General features: G+C 37.7%; 1 protein-coding gene across 1 annotated transcript in view; it reads left to right on the forward strand.

Annotated features, from left to right (window-relative positions):
• The window catches only part of LOC121426927 (sushi, von Willebrand factor type A, EGF and pentraxin domain-containing protein 1-like), a 64,257-nt gene that overhangs the window by 22,956 nt on the left and 16,799 nt on the right, over window positions 1-24,502 (forward strand). Inside the window, exons 20-37 of the mRNA XM_041623338.1 lie at window positions 4,536-4,727; window positions 5,252-5,443; window positions 7,512-7,715; window positions 9,576-9,815; window positions 10,238-10,432; window positions 11,517-11,726; window positions 12,167-12,415; window positions 13,104-13,349; window positions 14,126-14,326; window positions 15,089-15,676; window positions 15,893-16,054; window positions 17,252-17,413; window positions 18,728-18,889; window positions 19,299-19,508; window positions 19,754-20,452; window positions 22,578-22,805; window positions 23,250-23,403; window positions 24,089-24,253. Coding sequence (XP_041479272.1) covers window positions 4,536-4,727; window positions 5,252-5,443; window positions 7,512-7,715; window positions 9,576-9,815; window positions 10,238-10,432; window positions 11,517-11,726; window positions 12,167-12,415; window positions 13,104-13,349; window positions 14,126-14,326; window positions 15,089-15,676; window positions 15,893-16,054; window positions 17,252-17,413; window positions 18,728-18,889; window positions 19,299-19,508; window positions 19,754-20,452; window positions 22,578-22,805; window positions 23,250-23,403; window positions 24,089-24,253 — 4,459 coding nt within the window. The remainder of the gene's footprint in view (window positions 1-4,535; window positions 4,728-5,251; window positions 5,444-7,511; window positions 7,716-9,575; window positions 9,816-10,237; window positions 10,433-11,516; window positions 11,727-12,166; window positions 12,416-13,103; window positions 13,350-14,125; window positions 14,327-15,088; window positions 15,677-15,892; window positions 16,055-17,251; window positions 17,414-18,727; window positions 18,890-19,298; window positions 19,509-19,753; window positions 20,453-22,577; window positions 22,806-23,249; window positions 23,404-24,088; window positions 24,254-24,502) is intronic.

Here is a 24,502-nt window from a genome sequence, read left to right on the forward strand (position 1 = left end):
GTCATTGAAATTCCCAAAAGCGATCCATCCAGCTCTTGTCCTCCTTTTAACTTCTTCCAGTTGTTTATGGTCCATTCTGACATGTTGCCCAAGGTAGATATAATGATCTACTCTCTCGATTTCAGAATTATCCATTATGATTCTTTGCTCCGTAGCAAATTTGTTGAACATTACTTTTGTCTTTTTCATGTTGATCTTCAGCCCTACTTTGTTACTTTCAGTGTTGAGATCGTTAAGCATATTTTCTAGCTTGAGGCCATCATCAGTGATTAGAATGATATCATCGGCAAACCTTAGGTGATGGAGACACTCGCCATCAATGTTTAGCCCTGTACTTTCCCAGTCTATTTTACGTATTATTTCCTCCAGTGCAGCGTTGAACAGTTTGGGTGAAATAGTATCTCCCTGTCGCACTCCTCTGTTAATGGGGAATTCATCACTGTCTTTGTGCAGGTGAATGGTTGCAGTTGCTTGGCTATACATTTCCTGAATTAGTTTAATGTAGCTATGGTGCACACCTTGTACCTGTAAGGCTGTTATTACTGCCTGAAATTCTACACTATCAAAAGCTTGCGCAAAGTCTACAAATGCCACACACAAGGGTTGTCTGTATTCGCAAGTCTTCTCTAATAATTGGTTTAGTGTGTGGAGATGGTCTGTAGTAGAGAAACCACTTCTGAATCCAGCTTGTTCCCTCGGTTGATTAAAATCTAGAGTTCCAGTGATTCTGTTTGTTAGAACTTTTGTAAATAATTTGTAGGTGTTTGAAAGTAAGCTAATTGGCCTATAGTTTTTAATATCCTTTATGTCTCCTTTCTTGTGGATGAGGATTATGATTGCATTGTTCCAGCTGTCTGGTGTTTGTGATTTTACTAAACAGAGTGTAAACAGCTTGGCCAGCTGTTCTAAGATGACATCGCCTCCATCTTTAAGGACATCCACCAGCACCTCATCGCTGCCTGGTGCTTTACCACGCTTCATTTCTTGTAAGGCTTTAGCAACCTCATCTACTCCTACTGGAGTTATGTCCTCATCTGCATCTAGAGCAATGATTGGTGCATCAACATGGACCTTGCTGGAGTACAAGTGTTGAAAGAAAATCTTCACATGATTAATTATCTGGTCTCTGTCATGAATAACACTTCCATCCTCCCCTTTAATAGCTATCAGTTGTGATTTCCCACTGGAGAGTTTACGTTTGGTTGCTTTATAGCTGCTATTATTTGTTATGGTCTCTTGGACTTTCTTTATGTTGAAGCTGCGAATTTCACTTTTCATACGTTTTCTTACTGTTTTACACAATTCTGTATACTCTATGCTATCCTTCTGTGTTGATACCTTCATCTGTCTCCTTTTTCCCATCAGATCGAGTGTCTCCTTTGTGATCTTGTCAGTTGTTTGATTTTCCCTTTTACCTGCTATCTCAAGAGCACAAGTTTGGACAGTGTGAGAAAATTTATTGTAGATATCATTTATATCTTCCTGGTTTACTTCATCCTGAAGCACTTGGAATCTGTTCCTTAGCTGTAGTTGAAACTCATCCTTACGTTGTTTAAGTTTGTCCACATTTAGGCTGGCATTCTTCTTCCTTATTAGTTTACTTCTTTCTAGCTTGAAATTGACATGCATTTTAGCTCTCACAAGCCTGTGGTCACTTCCAGTATTGAAACGATTTAGCACGGAAACGTCTGTAATGATGTCCGGTCTGTTTGTGAGAATAAAATCGATTTCGTTCCTGGTAGTGCCATTTGGGCTTTGCCAAGTCCATTTACGATGTTCCTTTTTCTTGAAGAAAGAGTTCATTACCTTAAGACCTCTGCTTGAAGCAAATTCCAGTAGACGATCTCCCCTATCATTCCTAGTGCCTATTCCAAATTTACCTAGCATCATCTCACTATTATCTTCCCTTTTACCAACTTTAGCATTGAAATCTCCCATAACTATACTAAAATTTGCTTTGTCTTCATCAAGTAGTTTAGCAATTTCCTCATAGACCATATCAACCTCTTCGTCCGCATGGCTAGAAGTTGGAAGGTATACTTGGATGATTTTCATGGTTTGTTTCTTGGAGATTTTTAGGATAATCTGGGATACTCTGTCTGAAGTGCTCTTGTAGCTAATGACATTGGATGCTATGGTCTTGTGAATAAGGAAACCCACCCCTCCTATGCTACTTTCCCCCTTTCCCCTTGTGTACAGCAAATGGCCACTTTTTAGTTGTTGTAGATGTTCCCCACGGCGTCTAACCTCACACAATCCGACTATGTCCCATGTGATGTTGCCTAGTTCTTTTTCCAGATCATATAGCCTACCCTCTCCTAAAAGGGAACGTACATTATATGTACAGATGGTCACATCCTTTAAGGAGCCTGTCCTAGCCCAGAGATTCTTAGCACCCTCTGCTCCTTCCTTACCACAGCCGCTCCCGTAGCTGGGCAATCCAGAGCTGCTGGGGACTGAGGGCCATTTCTTTCTTTGTACTGCCATAGTCTTGAGGGGGTGTGGCCTTGACTCACCATGCTGGCCACAGTTGCATGTTGGTGAGTTGTGGATGCCGTTGATCAATTATGATTCCTCCGCCTTTAGATGGCATTTCCTCCATCAGGGTCCCACTACCCTCTCAGGTTACCTGAGTTGGCCAGGTTATTTTCCGCCGCCTGGGGCTCGGCGTTGGCGTTTGCTGGCAGTACTGGCTCACTGAGTGTATCAGTGTAACGCCACATATATATATATATATATATATATATATATATATATATATATATATATATATATATATATATATATATATATATATATATATATATATATATATATATATATATATATATATATACATACATATATATATATACAAATTAAATTGAAATGTATCAAGTTCAGGGAAAGTGCTCGATGTTTCAACTTAAGCAGAGCGTTATATGAATTTTCCTCAACATCGTCTTCACGGACATTTCAACTCGTTACAGTGACTCTTGTTATTCATCGTGCTTCAACATCAGTTTCATCATCGCCATTATTGTGAACTTTAATGAGGAATCTTCGCCAGCCAACTTGGATTAAATACTGGATTTTACTTTGGATTATTATCTTAATCTCAAGAGACGTAGGATCAATATTCATTTATGTTTTATTTATGATTGTTAATGTATAATCAATTTCCTGTAATAAAATAAAAGAAAATTCAAATTCAACACTCAATATTTATTGTTATTTGTTGCAGTATCGTAACAGATCCAAGTGAGAGATTCAAACATTATATTATAAATGTACATTATTGTGAGAGAACCAAAAGAAGACTAGTCTTAAAAATCAGACACCCAACATAAAGTGGACAATTGCTGCAATCAAAATAGACATTTCTTAACAATATAGAGTATATACATGTGGCTCTCATTTAGAACTTTCAAAATAACAGTTAAGAAAAACGTACCATGAAAATAACATAAACAAAAATTAAAAAATCAACATAATTATGAAAGAAATATGGCAAAAATACAGATCTTTCATAATAGACAAAGAAAAAAAGGGCGTTTGTGTTGTCTGTTTATACCTTAGAAAAATACTTTACTCGTCAGAAATGACCAATGTTATTAAAGGAAGACGACGTCATGAAAACGAAAGGTTTATTCATGTCATAACAAAGAGGATCTTCTTCTGAATAATGCAATATACCATTTTCAAGTAGAGCATGACAAAAATTCATTGACACACACATATGTATATATTGTGAAAGAAATGAATAAAGAGATCAATGGTAGGCATAGCTTAACCCTAAAAAGACTGGGGGGGGGGCTTTTGGGCCCCCCTAAGATCTCGGCCGTTGGTCGTCCGATCGCAACCAAATTTGGCACACACATCATTTGTCATGTCCTCTAAAAGAAAACATAATCAAAATACTGATATTCATTGTATTTTTTAATATATGCATAATTAATTACGCGAATATGCAAATATAAAGTTCTCGCAATTTATGTACAGGGGGGGGGGGCCTAAAAGGCCCCCCAGTCTTTTTAGGGTTAAAGATAAATTCCAGTTCTGGTAACGATCTCAAAATTACTTTTACAGAATCCAATATAATGACCACTCAATTGTCTGTTTGTATGAATAAAAAATATGTGCCAAAGGATTCTGGAAGAAATTGTGTAATTACTGAGAAATAAGAAAAACAAGCGCGGATTCGGTCACTTCCGTCGGGTCTTTATTCCAGCAATAATAATACACTGTCCCACGTGTGCTATCTGTGTTGGCGATCTTCAGTGTGATCGTATTTCAGCTTAGATTTTATGATTTCACAAAGTTCAGTTTATTTAACTGTACCAGATCTAGATCCACGGTGATATAGTCATACTTAACCTTGGTTTTACAGACTTTCTCACAAAATTAGTGTTTTACTGCAACTACTATCATTTAGCTTTAAATCAATGTTCTAAATAGCTATCTACTCTCTGGAAACAATTTGTCACATTTATATATTTATATATGTTTAGTATGCTATATTATAATATAATTAATTGTATTATATTTTCCCTTAGTTTTCCGATGTCCAAGACTTCAAGCACCATCAAGCGGTTCAATAGCAAACTGTAGCGACCCAGTGTATGGCGCGCAGTGTACCTTTAGTTGTAACGAGGGATATGAACTGTCTGGGTCATCATCAAGAGAGTGTGTTCTCCCAAATGGGCAAGCACCGGCTTCGTGGGACGGTACCCAACCAACCTGTCAAGGTATATTCTAAAGCTAGGGTTACACCAAAACCGAATTCGCCCGTAGAATTTTTAGACCGAATCAGAGTCGAATTGGTATGGAATATGCCCTTGATAATCAGGTATTAACTTGTTAATAGTTATGTTCTTCCAAATGAACCATAATCGTGATAATGATCATACGGCATAGTCATTGATCGGATCCAGGTGTGATAAATATTATTATTCTTTTTTTTTCTTCCCCACCTCAACCTTTTCTTCCTTTTGGTCTCTTTCGTCTCCTTTTTCACCCTTTCCCCTCCACCTGCTGCTGTTGTTGTTGCTGTTCATCTTATACTTTTCATGCTCTATCTTCCTCTTTTTATTTCCCTTTTATCCTCTCCTTTGATCATGATCCGGTACTCTCCGGCACTGGTACTCTCCTACTATAAATGTGCATAACTGTAAACATGATGTGGAAAAAACATGTTTGGCCACAGATGTGGGCAAAATTGTGTACAATACCAGCATTTTACCTCTCAAATTCCCCTCTATTCCAACCTCAGTCAAAACCTGCGAGGCTTTGTCTACCTCACCCCTCGCCATCAAGTCTGGCTGCACCGCGTTGCCGCCCGACACAGAACCCTACGGTACCCTCTGCTCCTTCTATTGCCCACATGGATATAGCGGTGTCGGAGAGAGCCAGAAGAGATGCCAGGCAGATGGAACATGGAGTAGCATCAACTTTACATGTGAAGGTGAGGGAAAGATATTGCTTACCTGCCAGCTTTCCAATGCCATATTTTTGCATCCTCATAAAATTCGTTTAATAAGGGCAGTGCTACTTACCATGCATGTCTGTAGATGTCTTGATAATTGTAGCCTATTGTGCCTAATATATATGTCCCCTGTTGCCCCCGAATTTGCCACCCCCCCAAAAAAAAAAATTACGCATCAATATACTGTTGTTTGTTTTCTAAGAGGCCAAGTGGAGCAATTTTAAAGGTCAAGTCCACCCCAGAAAAATGTTGATTGAAATCAAAAGAGAAAAATCCAACAAACATAACGCTAAAAATGTCATCCAAAGCAAATTTAAAATATGATGTCAAACCTGTCAACTAAGAACGTTATGACATTTTGAAGTTTTGCTTATTTTTCACAAAATAGTTATGTGCACCACTCAGTGACATGCAAATGAGATAATCGATGATGTCCCTCACTCACTATTTCTTTTTTTTTATTGTTTGAATTATACAATATTTCAAATTTTACAAATTTGATATCAATGACCAACTTGACCGACACAAAATGTTGAAACTATAGTAATTCCACATATTCAGGGAGAAATAAACTCCTTGCACATGATAGTGAGAAGAGAATCCGAATATTTCACATTTTACATAATAAAATACAAAAGAATTAGTTATAAGGATGATGTCATCAGTCGCCTCAGTTATATAACCACCAGGATGCACATAATATCTAGTTTGTGAAATTCAGCAAAATTTCAACATGTCATAACTTTCTTACTTTACATCTCATTTTGATGGATTTTTAGTGTTATGCTTGCTGGATTTTTTTTTTCTTTTTCAAAGAATGTCTTTATTCAATATTTCTCCACAACGCATATAAACAGATGCAAAATGTATGTGATACATCAAGTTCAATATCATACATATACATAATACATAATTTAAATAAGCTCAATGTGCCTCGATTCATCAAGATATACAATAAACTTATTTTGTTGCATGTGCATAGTTCGTTCTATCTCATGCTGATACTTTAATTTCTTTTGAAATGATGAGAAGATAAGATTCCCTTTAAACATTTAGTTGAAAAGATATAATATTTGGCATATAAGATATCAAAATTAAAAGAATTTCCAGCTGGTATGCCAAATACAAAGTCATTGAAAGATAATTTTATTTCACTTTTAAGAGTGTATTTTTCAAAATCATCTAAAAATCGACGAGTAAGGGGACATTCCCAAAATAAATGAGCAATAGTTTCCGTGTGTGCTGAACAAAAGGAACATAAATCAGAATGTGATATACCAACAGTTTTCAAGTACTTGTTAACGCCAAGAATATTATGAAAAATTTTGTATTGAAAATATCTAAGCTTTGTTGAAAAAGTACATTTAAAAGGAATCATATAGATTTTGTCCCAAGTAACGATTGGATCTGAAATAATACTTTTCCATTTGTTTTGTGAAATAGGAATTTAAAAAATTTTCTCAACACACGTTTTATGAATATATTTACACACTTTTGTTACCTTGTTTATGTTATATATAATTTCCTCTTGGTAATTCACTTTTTTTTAGGAGGTTCTTTGCAAACCATTTTCCATTCAATTGGTATGGCAGATATAACAGAATAATAATCAAGAAAATTACAATGAATATCAAACTTACAAACAAAATCAGAATGTGAGAGAAAGTTACCATCCTGCTTCAACAAATGATTTAACCTAATAATACCTTTATTCATCCAATCTTTTTAAAAAGTAAAGAACCATTTACCTTGATACAAGAGTTATTCCATATAACCTGATTGTGAATAAACTCATCAGGAGGATTTTCATTAAAAGTTAACTCACATTTTTTTTCTCTCTTTTTATTCAAATCAGCTTTTTGTTGGGATGGGCTTGTCTTTTAATCATTTACCATAATAACCAGTCAACCAATGAATACGGCCAGTCACACCATGTTTTACAACAGATTAAAGTTTTGTCCTCATTAAGAGTAGTGATCAAAATATCTAACAATATTTAATACCTTAAGACTAGATTTAAGTTTTCATTGCAAATGTATATTTGCAGCTACAAGTTGCGAGCCACTTACCCCTAATTCAACTCGAATGCAAGTCACCCCATCAGATTGCATGGACGAACCTTCTTTCGGGGAAACCTGTCTGCTTGGATGTGACACGGAAGGCTACGCCGTGGAACCCCAGGACTATACTTATACCTCGTGCCTCGGGAATGGAGAGTGGTCACGTGACATAACTCAGGCACAATGTGAAGGTAAGACATAGAGATGTATACTAATTAGGCAGGCCTTATGCATGTGACGTCATAATCTAATAGCGCCCTCCCTCAGAGGTTATAGGAATAGGAATTGCCAGAGATTCGCATGCTGCAGATCAACAGCGCACGCGATGCAATGATCTCTAAAGATTTCGGTGCGAAGACGTCGATGCAAAAGGTTTAGAGCATGAAGAATTAATGTCATCTCGAATGATAGGGCTATTGGTTCATATCTACTAAAGATACAGCTACTGCAGTTGGATATTCCACTAGTCATTATCCTCTTTGTCAATGCAATCTATCTAGTGGGTGCGTCGTGGTCTAGTGGTTCTGACTCTCGCCTTTGAAACAGAGGGTCGTGTGTTCGAATCGTAGCCATGGCGTATTTTCCTTCAGCAAGAAATTTATCCACATTGTGTTGCACTCGACCCAGGTGAGATGAATGGGCACCCGGCAGGAGTAGTTCCTTGCATGCACTGAGCGCCGGTGATGGTAGCTCGAGCTAAAGCCGGGGTAATAATAGCAGCGCTTTGTATCCTCTGGCAAGAAGCGCATTATAAATCCAGCTATCATTATTATCATTGCTTTGCCAGTACTAGAAAGTAACATCTTTATTTTTTCCCACTCATATTGTATGAAATCTATGTCCCAAACTTTGGCATACTTACTAGTAATCATTACCTGCACTGAAAAAATACCTCAACTCATGCAGGCTAGTTGGTTGCTGTGATCATATAATAGGCCTATAATGATTGCAGCAGAGGTGATTAATTGGTTTGCATGAAGTATATGAATTATATGACATATATATATATATATATATATATATATATATATATATATATATATATATATATATATATATATATATATATGTGTGTGTGTGTGTGTGTATATGTGTAAAGCTTTACATGTACAACAGCTTTTTGGCAACTCTATATATACATATATATATATATATATATATATATATATATTATATTACATATACACCGCAAAACACCCTGTTTATACAATTTTTGATTTCTATTACAAATATTCATTGTATCCAGATCAGGGTTTAACTATCTATGTTCTATAACTAATGTCTAAATCATGATTAATTTTCATTTGTGACATGTACGCAATTCAGCCGTAAGGCTGCTAGGGACAATGTTTTTTTATACCTAAATAAATAGATAAATGAATAAATAAATAAATAAAGATATATACCATGTATACTGTATACATCTTTCTGGGGAGCATTCCATCAACATTTGCTGACTAAAAATAATAATTTTCCAGTTTCCTTAGTTTTTAATGGTCGATTGATTGTTACTATAGTAACTGCGGGTAATAACAAACTTTATCGGATACAACATCCTACAAGTCATTTCTTGAAACACCTCCGTGATGTATATATGTATAAATTAATTGGTATGCTGTCAGTGATAGAAAATGGGGAAAAACCTCGAAAGTAATAGGGGCTATGACACAAAAGAAAATAGACTCTCACACTAATCAAATTACATACCAGTTGATTGAATAGACCTGAAGTGGATGTTTACCTTTCTTTAAATCATTGTTTCACTTCACAAGTAGATTAATCTACTTGCCAAACATTTTGGAAAATCAATTTCCCAATATATCCGAAAGCGTGAACAGGTAACGAATAGTGAAATGATAAACTAGGGGATAATATCTATGTTAACGTTATCATAATACAATTATGCATAATAGTATGCATAGTATATGTGTATAGTTACATCAGATGCTAAAAATAACCATAACTATTCTTTGCGTATGTCTTTTGATATCATACGGTGATCTAATGATCCACTGGAAATAATAATGCATTTTTCCCATTCTGATTAATAGACTTCCAATCCCCGATATTCACCGTGTGTCCCTATGACTTCACGGTTTATGCATCACGTGGCGCCTATACAGCTAACGTCACATGGTCGATCGACGCCACAGATAACGACGGACAACTGCCCTTGATCAGCTGCAATATGCAACAAGGCATGCTGGGAGAAGGAGACTACTCAGTTACGTGTGTCGCTATGGATATTGCGGGAAATTCTGCAAGGTGCTCCTTCGACGTTTCTGTTAAGAGTAAGAGGTCTTTAACCTATGTCATTTAATTTCCATCCGTTTCTGCTTGTTTTGCTCTTTCCTTTTCCAGACAAACATTTACACGGTGATTGTTTATAGATCTACCATGATTTATCCCCATTTTGATAGAGTTTACCGAAAGGATGTAGTAAAAATTATATATAGGCCCTACTGGCCGAAAGCTTTGCATTCCTGAAAAAAAAGATGTGAGCACCGAAATCGGTAGGCTAACTCGCCGGGGTAATACAGGAGCGCCTTGAGCAACGAAAAAATTGGATACGTGCGCTATACAAATCCTTTATTATTATTTATCATCATTATAATGAAGATAAGATTTTTTTTTACTAACTAAAAGATATATAACATGTATCATCATGCTCGATCATGGTGCTTTGTGAATCATTTCTCTAAATCTATTTCAGTTCGTCGTTGCGCTGCTCTGTCGCCCCCTGCCTTTGGAGGGTTCTCAGAACTGACCCCATGTGACAACACGTGGGGTAGCCGCTGCGTTGTGACCTGCTCAGTGGGACATAATCTGGTCGGACCTGAAGATACCACGTGCGAATATGACGGTGTCAGGATGTTCTGGGATCGCGTGTCAACGCCATATTGTGATGGTAATTTGTAAACTCACAGAGAATGTTTGGTAAAATAACCGATGTGATGCTTTGTTTTAGCTTTCCTCTATACAAAAGTATGCATAGCTCTTTAAATTTCACATTTTTTCAGCACACTTTAGCTTTCCTAGCTCTTTCTATTTTGTGATTACTCGCACCCTTGCACCATGTTACCGACCAAAAACTAGCACAATCACCCGAAATTCTAATACAAAATACAAATGATTTGGTTATCTATCACTCAATTTGACTTTTGTTTGGTAAGTCAAATATTGAATTAAGCAACATATTTCTTTTTTTTATCAAGGAGCGCTATATTGATGCTTGTTTATTCTCATAAACATATTAATAAATTCATAGTCAAAGTTCTAGCTGTTAGGGGCAAGATTTTGCATAGAATAATGAATCTTTCTGAGTTAGTAAATCTCTGCAATGCCCGCGCAATTTGCAAACACCCTTGCATGGTGGAATAGTGGACTGGTTATAATAAACAAAGGAAAATGCACCCCTGATAAAATGACCCCAAATAAAACAACTTGAGCAGAGTTCCTGTGCCATATCAGCACCATCGATGTTTGTCTTCTCCGGAGATCTATATTGTTTATCGGGGGAGGGGGGAGGGTAACTGCCATTTGATAGTGGGCAGCATTTACGATAAACGAATAGAGTGTTAAAAACGCTCAAAATGAGAAAAAGCCCCCTTAATCACGATGGCCTAACTGGAATAGAATTTGTAATTTGCAAATCTGGTACATTTGCACAAAAATCCTTGTTTAGATACTTTGTTAGATTTTGCAAATGCAAATCTGGTACATCTGCATACGGAAAAATCCTGGTATTTTCATAAAGTGTGCAAATCTAGGACATCTGCACAAAATCCGTATTAGAGTGTCTTATAGGGCGGCTGCCTTTGAATCCTCGCTTAGAGTGCTTTGCTAAAGACGATTCTCGCGGATGCTGTCCACTCTTCAATGGCAGTGCCCCCCTTCCGGGCGTTAGTTAATTATCCCCTGAAATTTAATCCCATAGCCACGATAGGACCCTGATCAAGAAGATAACCATGTTTCTTTACCATATCTTCCAGAATCTCAATGTTCTGCGTTAACTCTTCCTACTGGAGTTGGTGTGTATCCTGGGCTCTGCACAGGGACTGGAAAGCTCTACTATGGCACAAGCTGTTCCTTCTTCTGTGGTGATGGTTTGTCGTTAGAGGGCGATGTCGAGCCTGTCAACTGTCTTAGTAACGGTACTTGGGATAGGACTGTCAATGAAAACTCGACCATTTCTTGTGTTGGTAAGCCCGGCTGTATAATGATGATGATACTACTACTACTACTACAAATTACCAGGCAATGACAGTATTGTTCTAAGTCCAGTGCATACATGATGATACATATTGTAAGCACAACTGGACAAATATGTAAAATGGTTTCTCCTAAAGCTGCGAAATTCTGTAAAAGTGTTTATCTTAGGGGAATCTCAGGCATAAACAAGAATAGGGAAAACGAGGTCACTAGATGGGTTTGTAAAGATTTATACGATGACTGCTGATAATGGATATCTCCAGTGAGTCCAGTACCAGTAGTCCGTGTTAGCAAACATTTCCCTGTATCCCACAGTGTTCCGTCATAGCCTACATGGTACACATAATTCAGATTGATGTCTAGAGACTATTATGAAATGTACAAATACAGGAATATCTTTAATTTTCTATCTGGTACTTTCCTTTGGCAGACCGAGTTTCACCAACACTCCTGTATTGCCCGGGACCCATCACGACCACACGCACCGAGGTGTGGGGTGTTGAAGTCACTTTCGATATCCCCAGTGCCAGGGACAATGTCGACGACGATTTGGATGTTGTTACATTTCCTGATGATCTCTCTTCCCCGTACAACTTCACTGTCGACACGTTATGCGTTTACGAGTTTTTCGATGAAAGCGGGAATAGTGTCACATGCGCTTTTCAAATTTACGTCGAGGGTAAGGCTTGTTGGCACCATTTTCGGCAGGGTCTCCCATTTAAAATTACATCCGTGTTATAATCATAAACACCATTCAATACTTTTTTCTTACTAGTTTTCAATTATTTGTGAGTAGCTATTAATGAAAGTAAACTTACTTTGTTTCTCAATTTAATATGGAAATACGATTAACTATTCTTAACTCCTTTACCTTCAATAGTTTCACCCGTTTGTCGTTTGGGTTTGTGAGATTGATAAAATACAATGGGAAGAAATGCGTATATACATATATAGATATATTTTATCTCAAGGAATTGAAAAGTGCATCACTATCAATAGAAACACCCATGAATTCATAGACAATGCTGTTTTGCAAAGATATTAGTGATGGGGGGGGGGCGAAGCGCACCCAGCTGTATGCCAATGGTGTAAAATATATATGGTCAACGTGACGTTATATAGGGTTTTAGAGTAGAGCATTAAAAATAGGTTAAGGTTACAGAACAGTTGGAGTATTTAAAGTATTGAAAGTATCGCTTTGAATCTATTGTCTTAGGGGGTAATCAAGCCGTAGGACAATTAATATTCATTCTTTAGCGGAGTTTAAGCGTCAGTGAAAAAATAATTATACATCAGTATATTATGGTCGCCATAATTTATTCCATTTCCTTTGCTCTTTTTACTCCATCTGTTGCTTCGATGTTTAGATGCCCTGGCGCCGATCGTCGTATACTGTCCCGAAGATCTAAACGTTACAGCAAGTCAACCATTAACTGAAGTAACATGGGACGAGCCTGAATTCGAAGAGGTCACAGGAGATGAGCTTATTATCACTTGTAACTTTGATGACAATACAGTTGATTTGCCCTGGGGAGCCCATGTCGTCATATATACAGCTACCAATACTGACAATGGAAAGGTTTCCATTTGTCAGTTCGTTGTAGATGTAAGACGTAAGTAATGATAGTAATAATAAGTCAATATTAATATAGCTCCCATTAAGATTCCCCAAAGCGATTTACGTTAAAACACCCAAGTTTAAGGTTACACATACAATATCTGTAAATTTATTGTCTAATTTTAGTCAGTTAACATGGTGAGCTTGATGCTGTAAACTTAACAATGAAAAAAAAAATTGAAGTCAGATGCTGTTTGAAGGTTTGCATGATGGTATGAACAATCGCAGAACTGATCCACGGTACACCATGTGTACAGTCCTGGAAAGGACTAATATAAAATGGTTAGAGGTAGTTGTGAGATGGAGAGGCGAGGAAGTGGAGGTTAGGAAGTAGAGTTTCTTTCGGAAATGAGAGTAGTCCTTAAAATGATTTTAAACCAGACAAAAAAAAATCAGAAAAACGTGACTAGTACATGTAGTACACTAGTACAAGATGAGAGGCTTGAGTAGAAGGGTGGCTTGATTTAGAGTAGTGAGAGTCTCGAGTAGATGAGAGAAAGCTTGCTTGGGTTTGAGATGTGAGAGAAGGCTGGCTTGAGTCGGGGAATGGAATTTTAGTGTAGGAACAGATGAGAAGACTCGGGTAGATTAACTATCCAACTTCAGGAGTCTTTTAAGTGAGTTTGATTTCATGTGTCCGGTTTTAAAAGTGCCCCAATACCATTAATCCCCCAATGTGCAAAATCTAGTTGTTTCCTTGGCAAAAAATGATTAGACAAATATTTTTCATATTAATTTTTTTCTTTATTTAACGATGTTGCCATCCATCAGCTATACCATGTCTGAGGCTTGACCCACCAGGCAACGGGGCTCTTGCATGTGACACTTGGGAATTCGGCCGATTCTGCAGTATGTTTTGCAACCAAAACTACGACATTCCCCGGCAGAGCTCTTCTGTCGAGCCACCAAACCTTTACGTGTGCGGGACATCTGGAATATGGACTCCACATGCAAATGTTCCAGACTGCTCAGGTACTTGAGGAAACATGTCAGCTGATTTTTGAACATGATTCTTATTTATATTTACTTAATTAAATCTTATTCCCATCGAAGAAGAGAAGGGATCATAACTAGTTCTACATGTTGGACTATATATTGCAGAGTGTCAGTCTTATCTAAAAACCAACAAAATTATCTCTGACTTAGATTGTTATATGTTCATTTTAGAACAAAGTACTGCCAACCTTACGGGAATTCGATACCATTTGATTCTCACCCAGGTGGAAATATATTTATGAAACATGCCCTCATATGGTAGACCATAAGTAGCTCTCTATAGTCAGAAATAACGCAAGTCTTATGTGAAAATATCCTACAGTAAAACACGTTCGTTTCTGCAATTATTTTTCTTTTACATTCTAAGGGGCTAGCAATATAAAAGCCGACGACAATATGTCTGTCATCTTATGAACAATAAATGAGGAGGCTTGCACCGTACATATCGGGACCGACCATCACAATGAAACACACGCCTCTTTAAAAGATGTAATCCACATCTCGACCTTAGGTGCTGTTCTATCTTGTTGTCTATTGAGTCAATACGTGCTAGGATTAATACATTTATAGGATGACCCCTTGGCTTTAGTCGATGGTTATCTATAAAACCGGCTTCAATCTAGTCATATTTCGTTGGAATTTTTGCCACTCCTTATAAAATGAGAGATGTACCTTTGACTTTAATATCAATTGCCCTGTTGGCTAAAACATTGTTCATTTGACCATTTCATTCCGCAGAGGTCCGCCGACCAGGACGAAGCAATCTGCCGAGCGAATTGTTGTACTACTCAGGAACCTGCGGGGATGACGAGACCAACCAGGAAATTGCTGATAACTTTTTGATCGTCATCGGAGACTCCCAATTCGACGACGTGTGCGCTGACGAGCAGGAGTGTAACGTCCAAAACGTTGAAGTAACCTGTGGTCCAGTCAGCGGAGGTTTGTCCATCCGACGCAGAGGGATACGGGAGCGGGGTCGCCAGCGTCGCCAGCTACAACGCGTTGAAGCAACAATTGCACGAGGTTCGACCGTCTCGAAGCGCAACGTCCACGCCCAACAACTGTTCGAGTACTCAATCTACTGGGAATTCGCAGTTAACGTCAACCAGGATCCTTCCCTCAGTAACTGGGACGCTGCGCTTGATGCTGAAGACCTCATGATCCAAATGGTGGACGTCGTTCAGGATAGTATCGACGCAGGAACCTTGCCAGCACCATCAGTACCCGGTGTCGACCTTGACTTGATCGAAGATTCATTGGCATATGGGTATTCGCAACCAGAGTGTGCGAGTGCTTACATTGCCGATAACAGCGACCTCCACTGCTGTGAGTATTCGAGGGTGTGTAAATGCTAGGTTATAAGCGTATCGATCGATGAGTATCTTCATTCCAGTTTTTAATTATGATTATATAATAATTATTATTTGTGTGTGTTGATGTCGCAGATATGATGCATAAATCAATATCGACCTCAACATTCTAAATTTAGAAAAGATGCAGAGGTTATCGTGTCGCTTCCCTTTTTTGATTTCTCTTCCACAGCGGCATGTACCACAGGGACTTACTATAACAACTCCACAAAGGAATGTCTTCCATGCCCCCAAGGGAGTTACCAGGATGAGCAAGCAATGATGTTTTGCAACGCTTGCCCCGAAGGTCAATGGACGGCTGAAGAGGGCGCTACCAACTCCAGTTACTGCAAAGGTGACTGTTTAAAAAGAATAATTATGTTTCAAGTGCAAAACATATATTCTAAACATGTTAGAATAGTTCAATTATCTATTGCTGGAGACAGCTTAGGGAGCAGTAAACTCATGAGCAGCATAACAAGTGATGAGGATGGGGGGGCTGCCCCAAAATGATTTTTAGAACTTGTGAAGATAAAATAAGGAGAAAGGAAGAAAGAAAAAAAAGAACTCTTTATGTATATTACACATGTTAATCAATTGAGAATAATGTCACCTCTACGTTTTACCACCCCCTCCCCCCGAACCAATATATCCCGGTGGCGCCCTGCTTGACCATTCACCCATCAATCTATCCATCCATCTATCGAATAACTTTGTGTAAATATATACACCTGCTCGTTGAATTGGTCTGAGAGTCCGTCCCTGTCATCCGGTATGATCCAAATATCCAATCTTTTTACTGCATTGGTCTTTATCAGCTGATACAATCCTGGACCCCGTATTACAAACAGTTGCGATTGATCCAGTCAATCTCAACTATGGAAAGCCAGCAACATCAACATCTAAAATACGTGTTTGTTCAAAATATTTCCCAGATATGATGTATAGTCATACGTTCAGTGTTTTCTTGACAATTCAGTATGCTTGTCTTAGTTTTCAAAGGACATTGTACAAATTTCCTGTAGAAGAATAATGGCATTGATGGATTCCTGTATACTTGAGGTTGATCAGATCTATTTGTTATACGGGCCCCCTGATCATCATGTTTCTATTTTATTTTAAAGTGATTTGTTAACATTGGTTTGACTTTTATAAAATCTGAGCTAGAAGGTCACACTTGTTACATGTGTCTGTGATATGTTACAAAAATGAAGCCCTGAAAAAATTGCGTTCGGAAATCATTATTTAGTGCTTCAAAAATTGAAATATAAAGTGACCGGAAACACCATCTTAATTTCATCCCATACAGTTATGTGTACTATTTAGGGGTCTATAAGACACCTATTTACAAAATCGGGGTTTGCCTTGTAGTTTCAGCTTTTCATTATAAATAATGGTTGTTTTCAGGGTTTTTTTAGTTCTAATACATGCACTTGTACACATGTTTCATCTTGGTTTGAGAAATTTTAAAATCGGCTGCTCACAAAGTTAACCAATACCTTTAAGGTAAATTCACTTAACTGAAGTCATTTTTTGTATTCCTCACTTCTAGACATGTGCATGCCTGGTACATCTTCCAACACCGGGGTAGTACCATGTTACAGATGTGACTTTGGATTCTATGAAAGTGAACCATTGAGTACGAACTGTACATTGTGCCCAAACCAAACAACAACTCTTCAAAAAGGTTCGAACTCATCGGACTCGTGTGTAGGTACGTGTTTTTTCAATTCAATTAAAAATATACACATTTTAATGTAAAATGGGTATTTTCAAAATGATCATAATTGATAGTCTTAGCTACAAATGCTCAATATTCAATCGAACATTATGGTGACGATATTTATGTCTCAATAAATAGGGTTAAATTAACAGAGCAAAATTACATCAAATTCGGATAACAAATAACGAAGTTATTGAATTTTAAAGTTTATCAATTTTTTATGAAAACAGTTATATGTTCATCGTTATGAATATTCATTAGGTTGGCTGATGATGTCATATCCCCACTTTCCTTTTTCTTATGTTATTACATGAAATCATAATTGTTTCATTTTTGCATACATGTGTAAATGATGTGTCTCCATTATGATGAAATAAGTTGCGGCAATAAATAATCCACTTATTCAGTTGTCAATCCAATTGTTTTAGTTCTTGGAAGAATTTTTTTTTAATAAACCTAATTTCGTATAATAAAATAATAATAATAAAAAAACAAGTGGGGATATGACATAATCAGCCCATCTAATGAATATTCATGAAGACATGCCTAGAACTGTTTCACCGGTAAATGCAAATATTGAAAATTCAATAACCTCGTTATTTATCTGATTTTGATCAAAATTTCAACACTTTGCTTTGTGAATTTTACTCTATTTATTGAGATATGAACATCTCCGGCCTGAAACATCGCTTTGAAGATGGACACGCTTTCATGAAGTACAAATGCTTAATAATATATTCAACATTATGTTGACGATAATCTGATGTTGCTTCTAAAAGAGTTTGGAACTTTGTTAACACAGCATTACCCAGATGCCCAAATAATCACTACTTAAAGAGAAATTCCAGTAGTTGCAGTAAACACTGATTTCATGAGAAAGTGTGTAAAACCAGGCTTAATTGTCAGTATATCATCGAGGATCTAGATCTGGTACAGTTACATAAACTTTGTGAAAACTCTTGAAATCTATGCTGAAAAATGTTCACACTGAAGATCACCAACACAGATAGGAACACGTGGGACAGTGTATCATTATTGTTGGAATAAAGACCCGACGGAAGTGACCGAATCCGCGCTTATTTTGCTTATTTCTCAGCAATTACACAATTTCTTCCAGAATCCTTCGGCACATATTTTTTATTCATACAACCAGACACTTGGGTGGTCATTATATTAGATTCTGTAAAAAGTCATTTTGAGATCGTTACCAATACTGGAATTTATCTTTAAACTACTATGGTGACGCATTAACACTGATGTAGTATTTAGGAAACAATTGACAAAACCTCACTTCCTTTCAATCAGCCCTTTGCGAACCAGGACATCGCTCTAATACGGGCATCGCTCCATGTACTAAGTGTCCCATCGGAAGCTTCCAGCCGTCCAAACAAATGACCTTTTGTATTGAATGTCCTGCCAATACCACCACCGTCGCAGAGGGCGCCACTCTAGGTGACCTGTGTCAAGGTTTGTACCATGAGCGTTTCCTATTCTGCATTATGTGCAACCTGCAAAATGGATTCTAGTTATTGGTGTTTAATTGTAAACGATCCCTTTGCCTCCAATATTTTTTTGGGTATTTTAACGCCAAAGGCCATGGTCACTTTTGATGCGGTGAAGAGGAGTCCTCACTTCCTGAAATAATTTGTTATTTTTCCAGAATACAATGAATGTAATACCATGATCATGTAGTGTTATGATGCATGCTCATATGGTTGGTAATCGATAAGTTATATACAATGTGTTGAGTTTTACAACATCCATAGTACAAAGAAACAAAATTCCAACTTGTTACCTATCTCGCATACTCTGCTGACGCTGTACATTTTATTTGGAATAATTTTTGAATAAGCATTTATTTATGTTTCTTTTCAAGACATTAATGAATGCAATAGTCAACCATGTCAGAATAACGCTACTTGCATGGATAAACTGGAAAGCTATTCATGCCTATGCGCACCAGGTTTCAGTGGGGATAACTGCGAGGTAAACATCGACGAGTGTGGATCTTACCCCTGTCTTAACGGAGCAACCTGCATTGATGGCATCAACACCTACAATTGCCAGTGTACCCCCGGATATGAAGGTAATCTACCCTTGGAATTAAAGTTCTCCTTTGAAAAAAAGCAAATGCAAGACTTTACTTAGCGACGTTAGGAACCACGTTTTGGAGATGTTAGATGAAGGATTCTTGACAGACGGCGATGGAGGTTCATAACCACCAACCAGTACTTACATAATATAATATTTACCTAGTAAGGGTCGGTTATTCACTCACACATAGTGTCTGTCTTTGTTTGAATATCTTATTTATTTTTTGAATACATGCAGGGTCCGGGTGCGATCGAGACATCGACGAATGTTTGCTTTCACCTTGCCAAAACAACGGTACATGCATCAATTATGATGGTTACTACGTTTGCCTCTGTATGGAGGGGTTTCACGGACACGACTGCGAGCAGGAAATCAATGCATGTTCACCAGATCCATGTTTGAACGGTGCAACTTGTGAAATCTTCCCCGGTGACGTGCTCGGTTACAGATGCATTTGCTCACCAGGATACACTAACTTGAATTGTTCACGAAATATCAACGAATGCGGCAGCGACCCTTGTTTCAACGGAGGGTTGTGTAAGGATGAAATCGCTCGCTACTCTTGCGATTGTCCGAATGGCTACGGAGGGGATAGATGCGAGGTTGACATCGATCTCTGCGCAAACATTACGTGTGAAAACAACGCTACATGCGTTGACTTTGGCTCCTACTACATCTGCTCCTGCACATCGCGCTATGCAGGGGACTTTTGTGAAAGGAATAAGACCGTCTGTGATGGCATCCCTTGTCAGAATGGTGGCAATTGTACAAACCTTAGTGACAATGATTTTAGCTGCGAATGTCCAACTGGCTATGGGGGTAAGATATGTGAGATCCTCATTGATGCCTGCTACTCTGGCCCTTGCTCAAATGATGCCTTATGTAGTACTGATGGATTAGGCCAACCTGTTTGCGTATGCCTACCTGGTTACGACGGTGAGTCCTTGGCTAAATGTGGGTGGGCGCTTACAACTATGTTTTATATTGATTTCAAATCTAACTCCATGAGACTATTTTTGTCTCACCTACATAGCAGAGTGAGACTATAGGCGCCGCTTTTCCAACGGCGGCGGTGGCGGCGTCAACACCAAATCTTAAACGAAGGTTAAGTTTTTGATATGACAACATAACTTAGAAAGTATATGAACCTATATCGTAAAACTTGGCCATAAGGTTAATCAAGTATTACTGAACATCTTGCCTGAGTTTCATGTCACATGACCAAGGTCAAAGGTCATTTAGGGTCAATAAACTTAGACCATGTTGGGGGAATCAACATCAAAATCTTAACCTAAGGTTAAGTTTTTGAAATGTCATCATAACTTATAAAATATATAGACCTAGTTCATGAAACTTAGACAAAAGTTTAATCAAGTATCACTAAACATCCTGCACGAGTTTCACTTCACATGATCAAGCTCAAAGGTCATTTAGTGTCAATGAACTTTGGCTGAATGGGGGTATCTGTTGAATTATCATCATAACTTTAAAAGTTTATGGATCTGATTCATGAAACTTGAACGTCCTGTGCAAGTTTCAGGTCACACGATTAAGGTCAAAGGTCATTTAGGGTCAATGAACTTGGGCCAAATTGGGGGTTATTGTTGAATTACCATCATAACTTTGAAAGTATATTGGTCTAGTTCATAAAACCTGGACATAAGAGTAATCAATTATAACTGAACATCCTGTGCGCATTTCAGGTCACATGACCAAGGTCAAAGGTCAATGAACTTTGGCCGTAATGAGGGTATCTGTTGAATTACCATCAGAACTTTGAAAGTTTATGGATCTGACTCATGAAACTTGGACATAAGAGTAATCAAGTATCACACATCCTGTGCGAGTTTCAGGTCACATGTTCAATGTCAAAGGTCATGTAAGGTCAATGAACTTTGGCCATGTTTGGGGTATTTGTTAAATTACCATCATATCTCTGTAAGTTTATTGGTCTAGTTCATAAAACGTGTACATAAGAGTAACCAAGAATAACTGAACTTATTGTGCGAGTTATAGTAGTTTTCAAAGTCAGCACTGCTGCTATATTGAATCTCGTGATGCAGGTGAGACCGCCAGAGGCATTCCACTTGTTGATATCCCAAACGAAGTCTGGAATGTTAAGCAAATCCATCTGAATTTAAAACAAATATACTTTAGGAGATGAATATCAACAATGCAGATGATAAACTTGGCTTGTATTTTTATTGCCACAGAGAACGTTAAATGTTTCTGTGAGGAGAAGTACTTGCTTGGTTACTTTGGTAACACAGTTATTTTGGTGTATTGCGAGTGCATTTTTAAAGTAGTGAATAAATGTGTTACCATTGAAGTGAGTCTATCATGTCTATGTTACAAGACTACACCGCTCAGAGTGTTGCATTATGGGTGAGAAATCTTGGGAGCGTTTCATCAACATGTTTGTATGACGAGTTGTTAGATCTGACAACTTTCCTTGATTCTGATTGGCTGAAAGGTACTGTTACTATGGTAACTGTCGGATAAAACAGGACTTGTCGGATAAAATCCTTTCACGAAACGCTCCCCTGGTCAGATTTGAGTAGTTGAGGATTAAAGGTGGTGTTGTGAAGATGGTTGATTCACATCTGCTTTAAAATTGTTCAAATTGCATTGGATATCAAGCAGGTTTTCCTAAGAATTTCTGTTCTGCGGAAAGGAAGCACACATATGACCTAAAGACATATATTCTAGCTACGGCGCAAGAATTAATGTTACTGGATATAAATAGAACGAGCATTCTATCTGTTCAAACTTCTTCCTGGTAATGATCTATTATCTGCACCTGTATCAGTGTGAAGTCAATTTGTAAGATTATGAGGCACCTAAAGACATTCCTTTTCAATTCTTCATAATTTCCATTAAAATTCTTTAAAAACACCTTGAGCACTCTCCAGATTGGATTTGGTGCGATATTAGTCTATTATACCTTCATTATAATTATTATTATCATCACTGTCATTATCATCATCATCATAGTTGTTGTTGTTCGTATTGTTGTGATAATGATGGACAGCTTACTTTGAATATTCATTGTCCATCCTAGGTTCTTTTTGCGAAGATGAAATCAACGAGTGCATGTCACATCCCTGTGGGAACAATGGAACCTGCATTGACAAGATCGCATCTTATGAGTGTCATTGTACGGATGGATGGGAAGCCCCAGACTGTGCAGTAAAAACGAACTTTTGCGAAGATGACCCATGCGATAACGGAGGCACTTGCATGAATGTCGAGGACGCTTACGTCTGCGTCTGTCCCCCCGGTTACAAAGGTTCGTTAATATTTGTTTGTATTCTACTCGACAGGTTTGCGAAATCACTGTTTTATTGCTTTTTTAACGTATACCAGATCTGTAAGGACTTATCGGACAAAGCTGTGCCTCTTTTACTTATACATAGCCTTGATTATTGTTGGTTCTGTTTCATGATTAAATGTATTAAAATTCCTTTAATAAAATATCAGACAAAACTAATCTATGCTTTAATAATAAGCTCATTCCATGACTAAATTCAAAAGATTTACTATAACAAGACGACTTAAAAGCATATTTTTTATTTGTTAGCTTTGTATGTCAACGTGATATTATGAGGTATATTGCAAAGCCAACACTCAAACGTCACCTTGACCATGAATCCTTTCTCTTCCCACTTTCCATTCTCTCTCTTCATACTCATTTTCTTTGTAACTCGCCCTCTCTTTACCCATCTATTCGTAGGTGTTGAATGCGAGGTGAAGGTGGCGTTGTGCTCCTCTGAACCGTGTTACAATGGAGGAAGCTGCCAGGAGAATCTCGACGCTTTTCATTGCTTGTGTCTTCCTGGGTTCACTGGCGATTTCTGCGAAATCAACAGAAATGAATGCGAATCCATGTTAGTTCCTTTTATAATCGATATTTTAAAAGTAGATGGAAGTTGCTGCTACCCTGTTTGCCGTTCAACATTTAAGGGATAGAGCCTCGTCGATCTGGCGCTGCACAGTGGCTGCCGGGCCCACGATCAATTGGGCAAAATATATTTTTGGAGTATTTGAATTCTCAGATTTCTATTTCGAGCAATAGAATATGGATTTTCATTTTTTCATGTTTTGTCATTTTAATTCCCTCTGTTCTATGAGTTAATAATACAACGCTTCTTATATGGTCAGTGATCAAAAACGTGCCTAGACTGGGTTCCATACATTCACGAGAATGTAACTTAATGAGGGATTGAAAAGCTCGCCATTATACAGGTCCAAAATATGGACAAAACTTACAACTACTGCTGCTGCTACTACTACTACTACAACTATTAATATTTCTTCTTTCTTTTTTTTCTTCTTCTCTCCTCCACTACTTCTACAATCACTTCGTCCACTTCTACTTTTGGAAAATTAGTTGATTACGTGAGTTCTTGCGGAATAGATTATAATTGTGTGTAAATTATTGGGGAGAGGAACTAGGCTAACTTGCTACTTTATGTGATTTGTCCAAATAAAAAATACTGTTTTATTTATTTCCTAACCATCCTTAAATAATAACATAATTTTCTCTATTTCAATTCCCTGTAACGATTTCAGGCCTTGTTTAAATAACGGAACATGTGTGGACGAGCTGGCCTTTTATCGATGTGTGTGTCCGATGGGGTACACTGGCCTCCAATGTGAACAGATCATCTACCCTTGCCTTGATTCCCCTTGCAATAACGGAGGAACCTGTTCACACATGGCACCTGGTGTTTACAAGTAAGACATTCTATTTTTTACAGTGGCTATGTCGACCTTCGGTGTAAATGCAGGCCCTTCGTCCACTGCAAGAGTGTGAGCACCGACATTCGGTTAAAATCCATCATTTGAAAATACTAATACCGGAATACTTGTTAAATTATTGAAATATAAAACCATCATCTTTCAGTCTATGTCATACTAGAATAAAAACACCTGATGTATTGAATGTTAAGCAGTAATATTTGCAGTCGAATTTCAAGTAAATGA

The sequence above is a fragment of the Lytechinus variegatus genome, chromosome 13 (genome assembly GCF_018143015.1).
Source record: "Lytechinus variegatus isolate NC3 chromosome 13, Lvar_3.0, whole genome shotgun sequence".
Lineage (NCBI taxonomy): Eukaryota > Metazoa > Echinodermata > Echinoidea > Temnopleuroida > Toxopneustidae > Lytechinus > Lytechinus variegatus.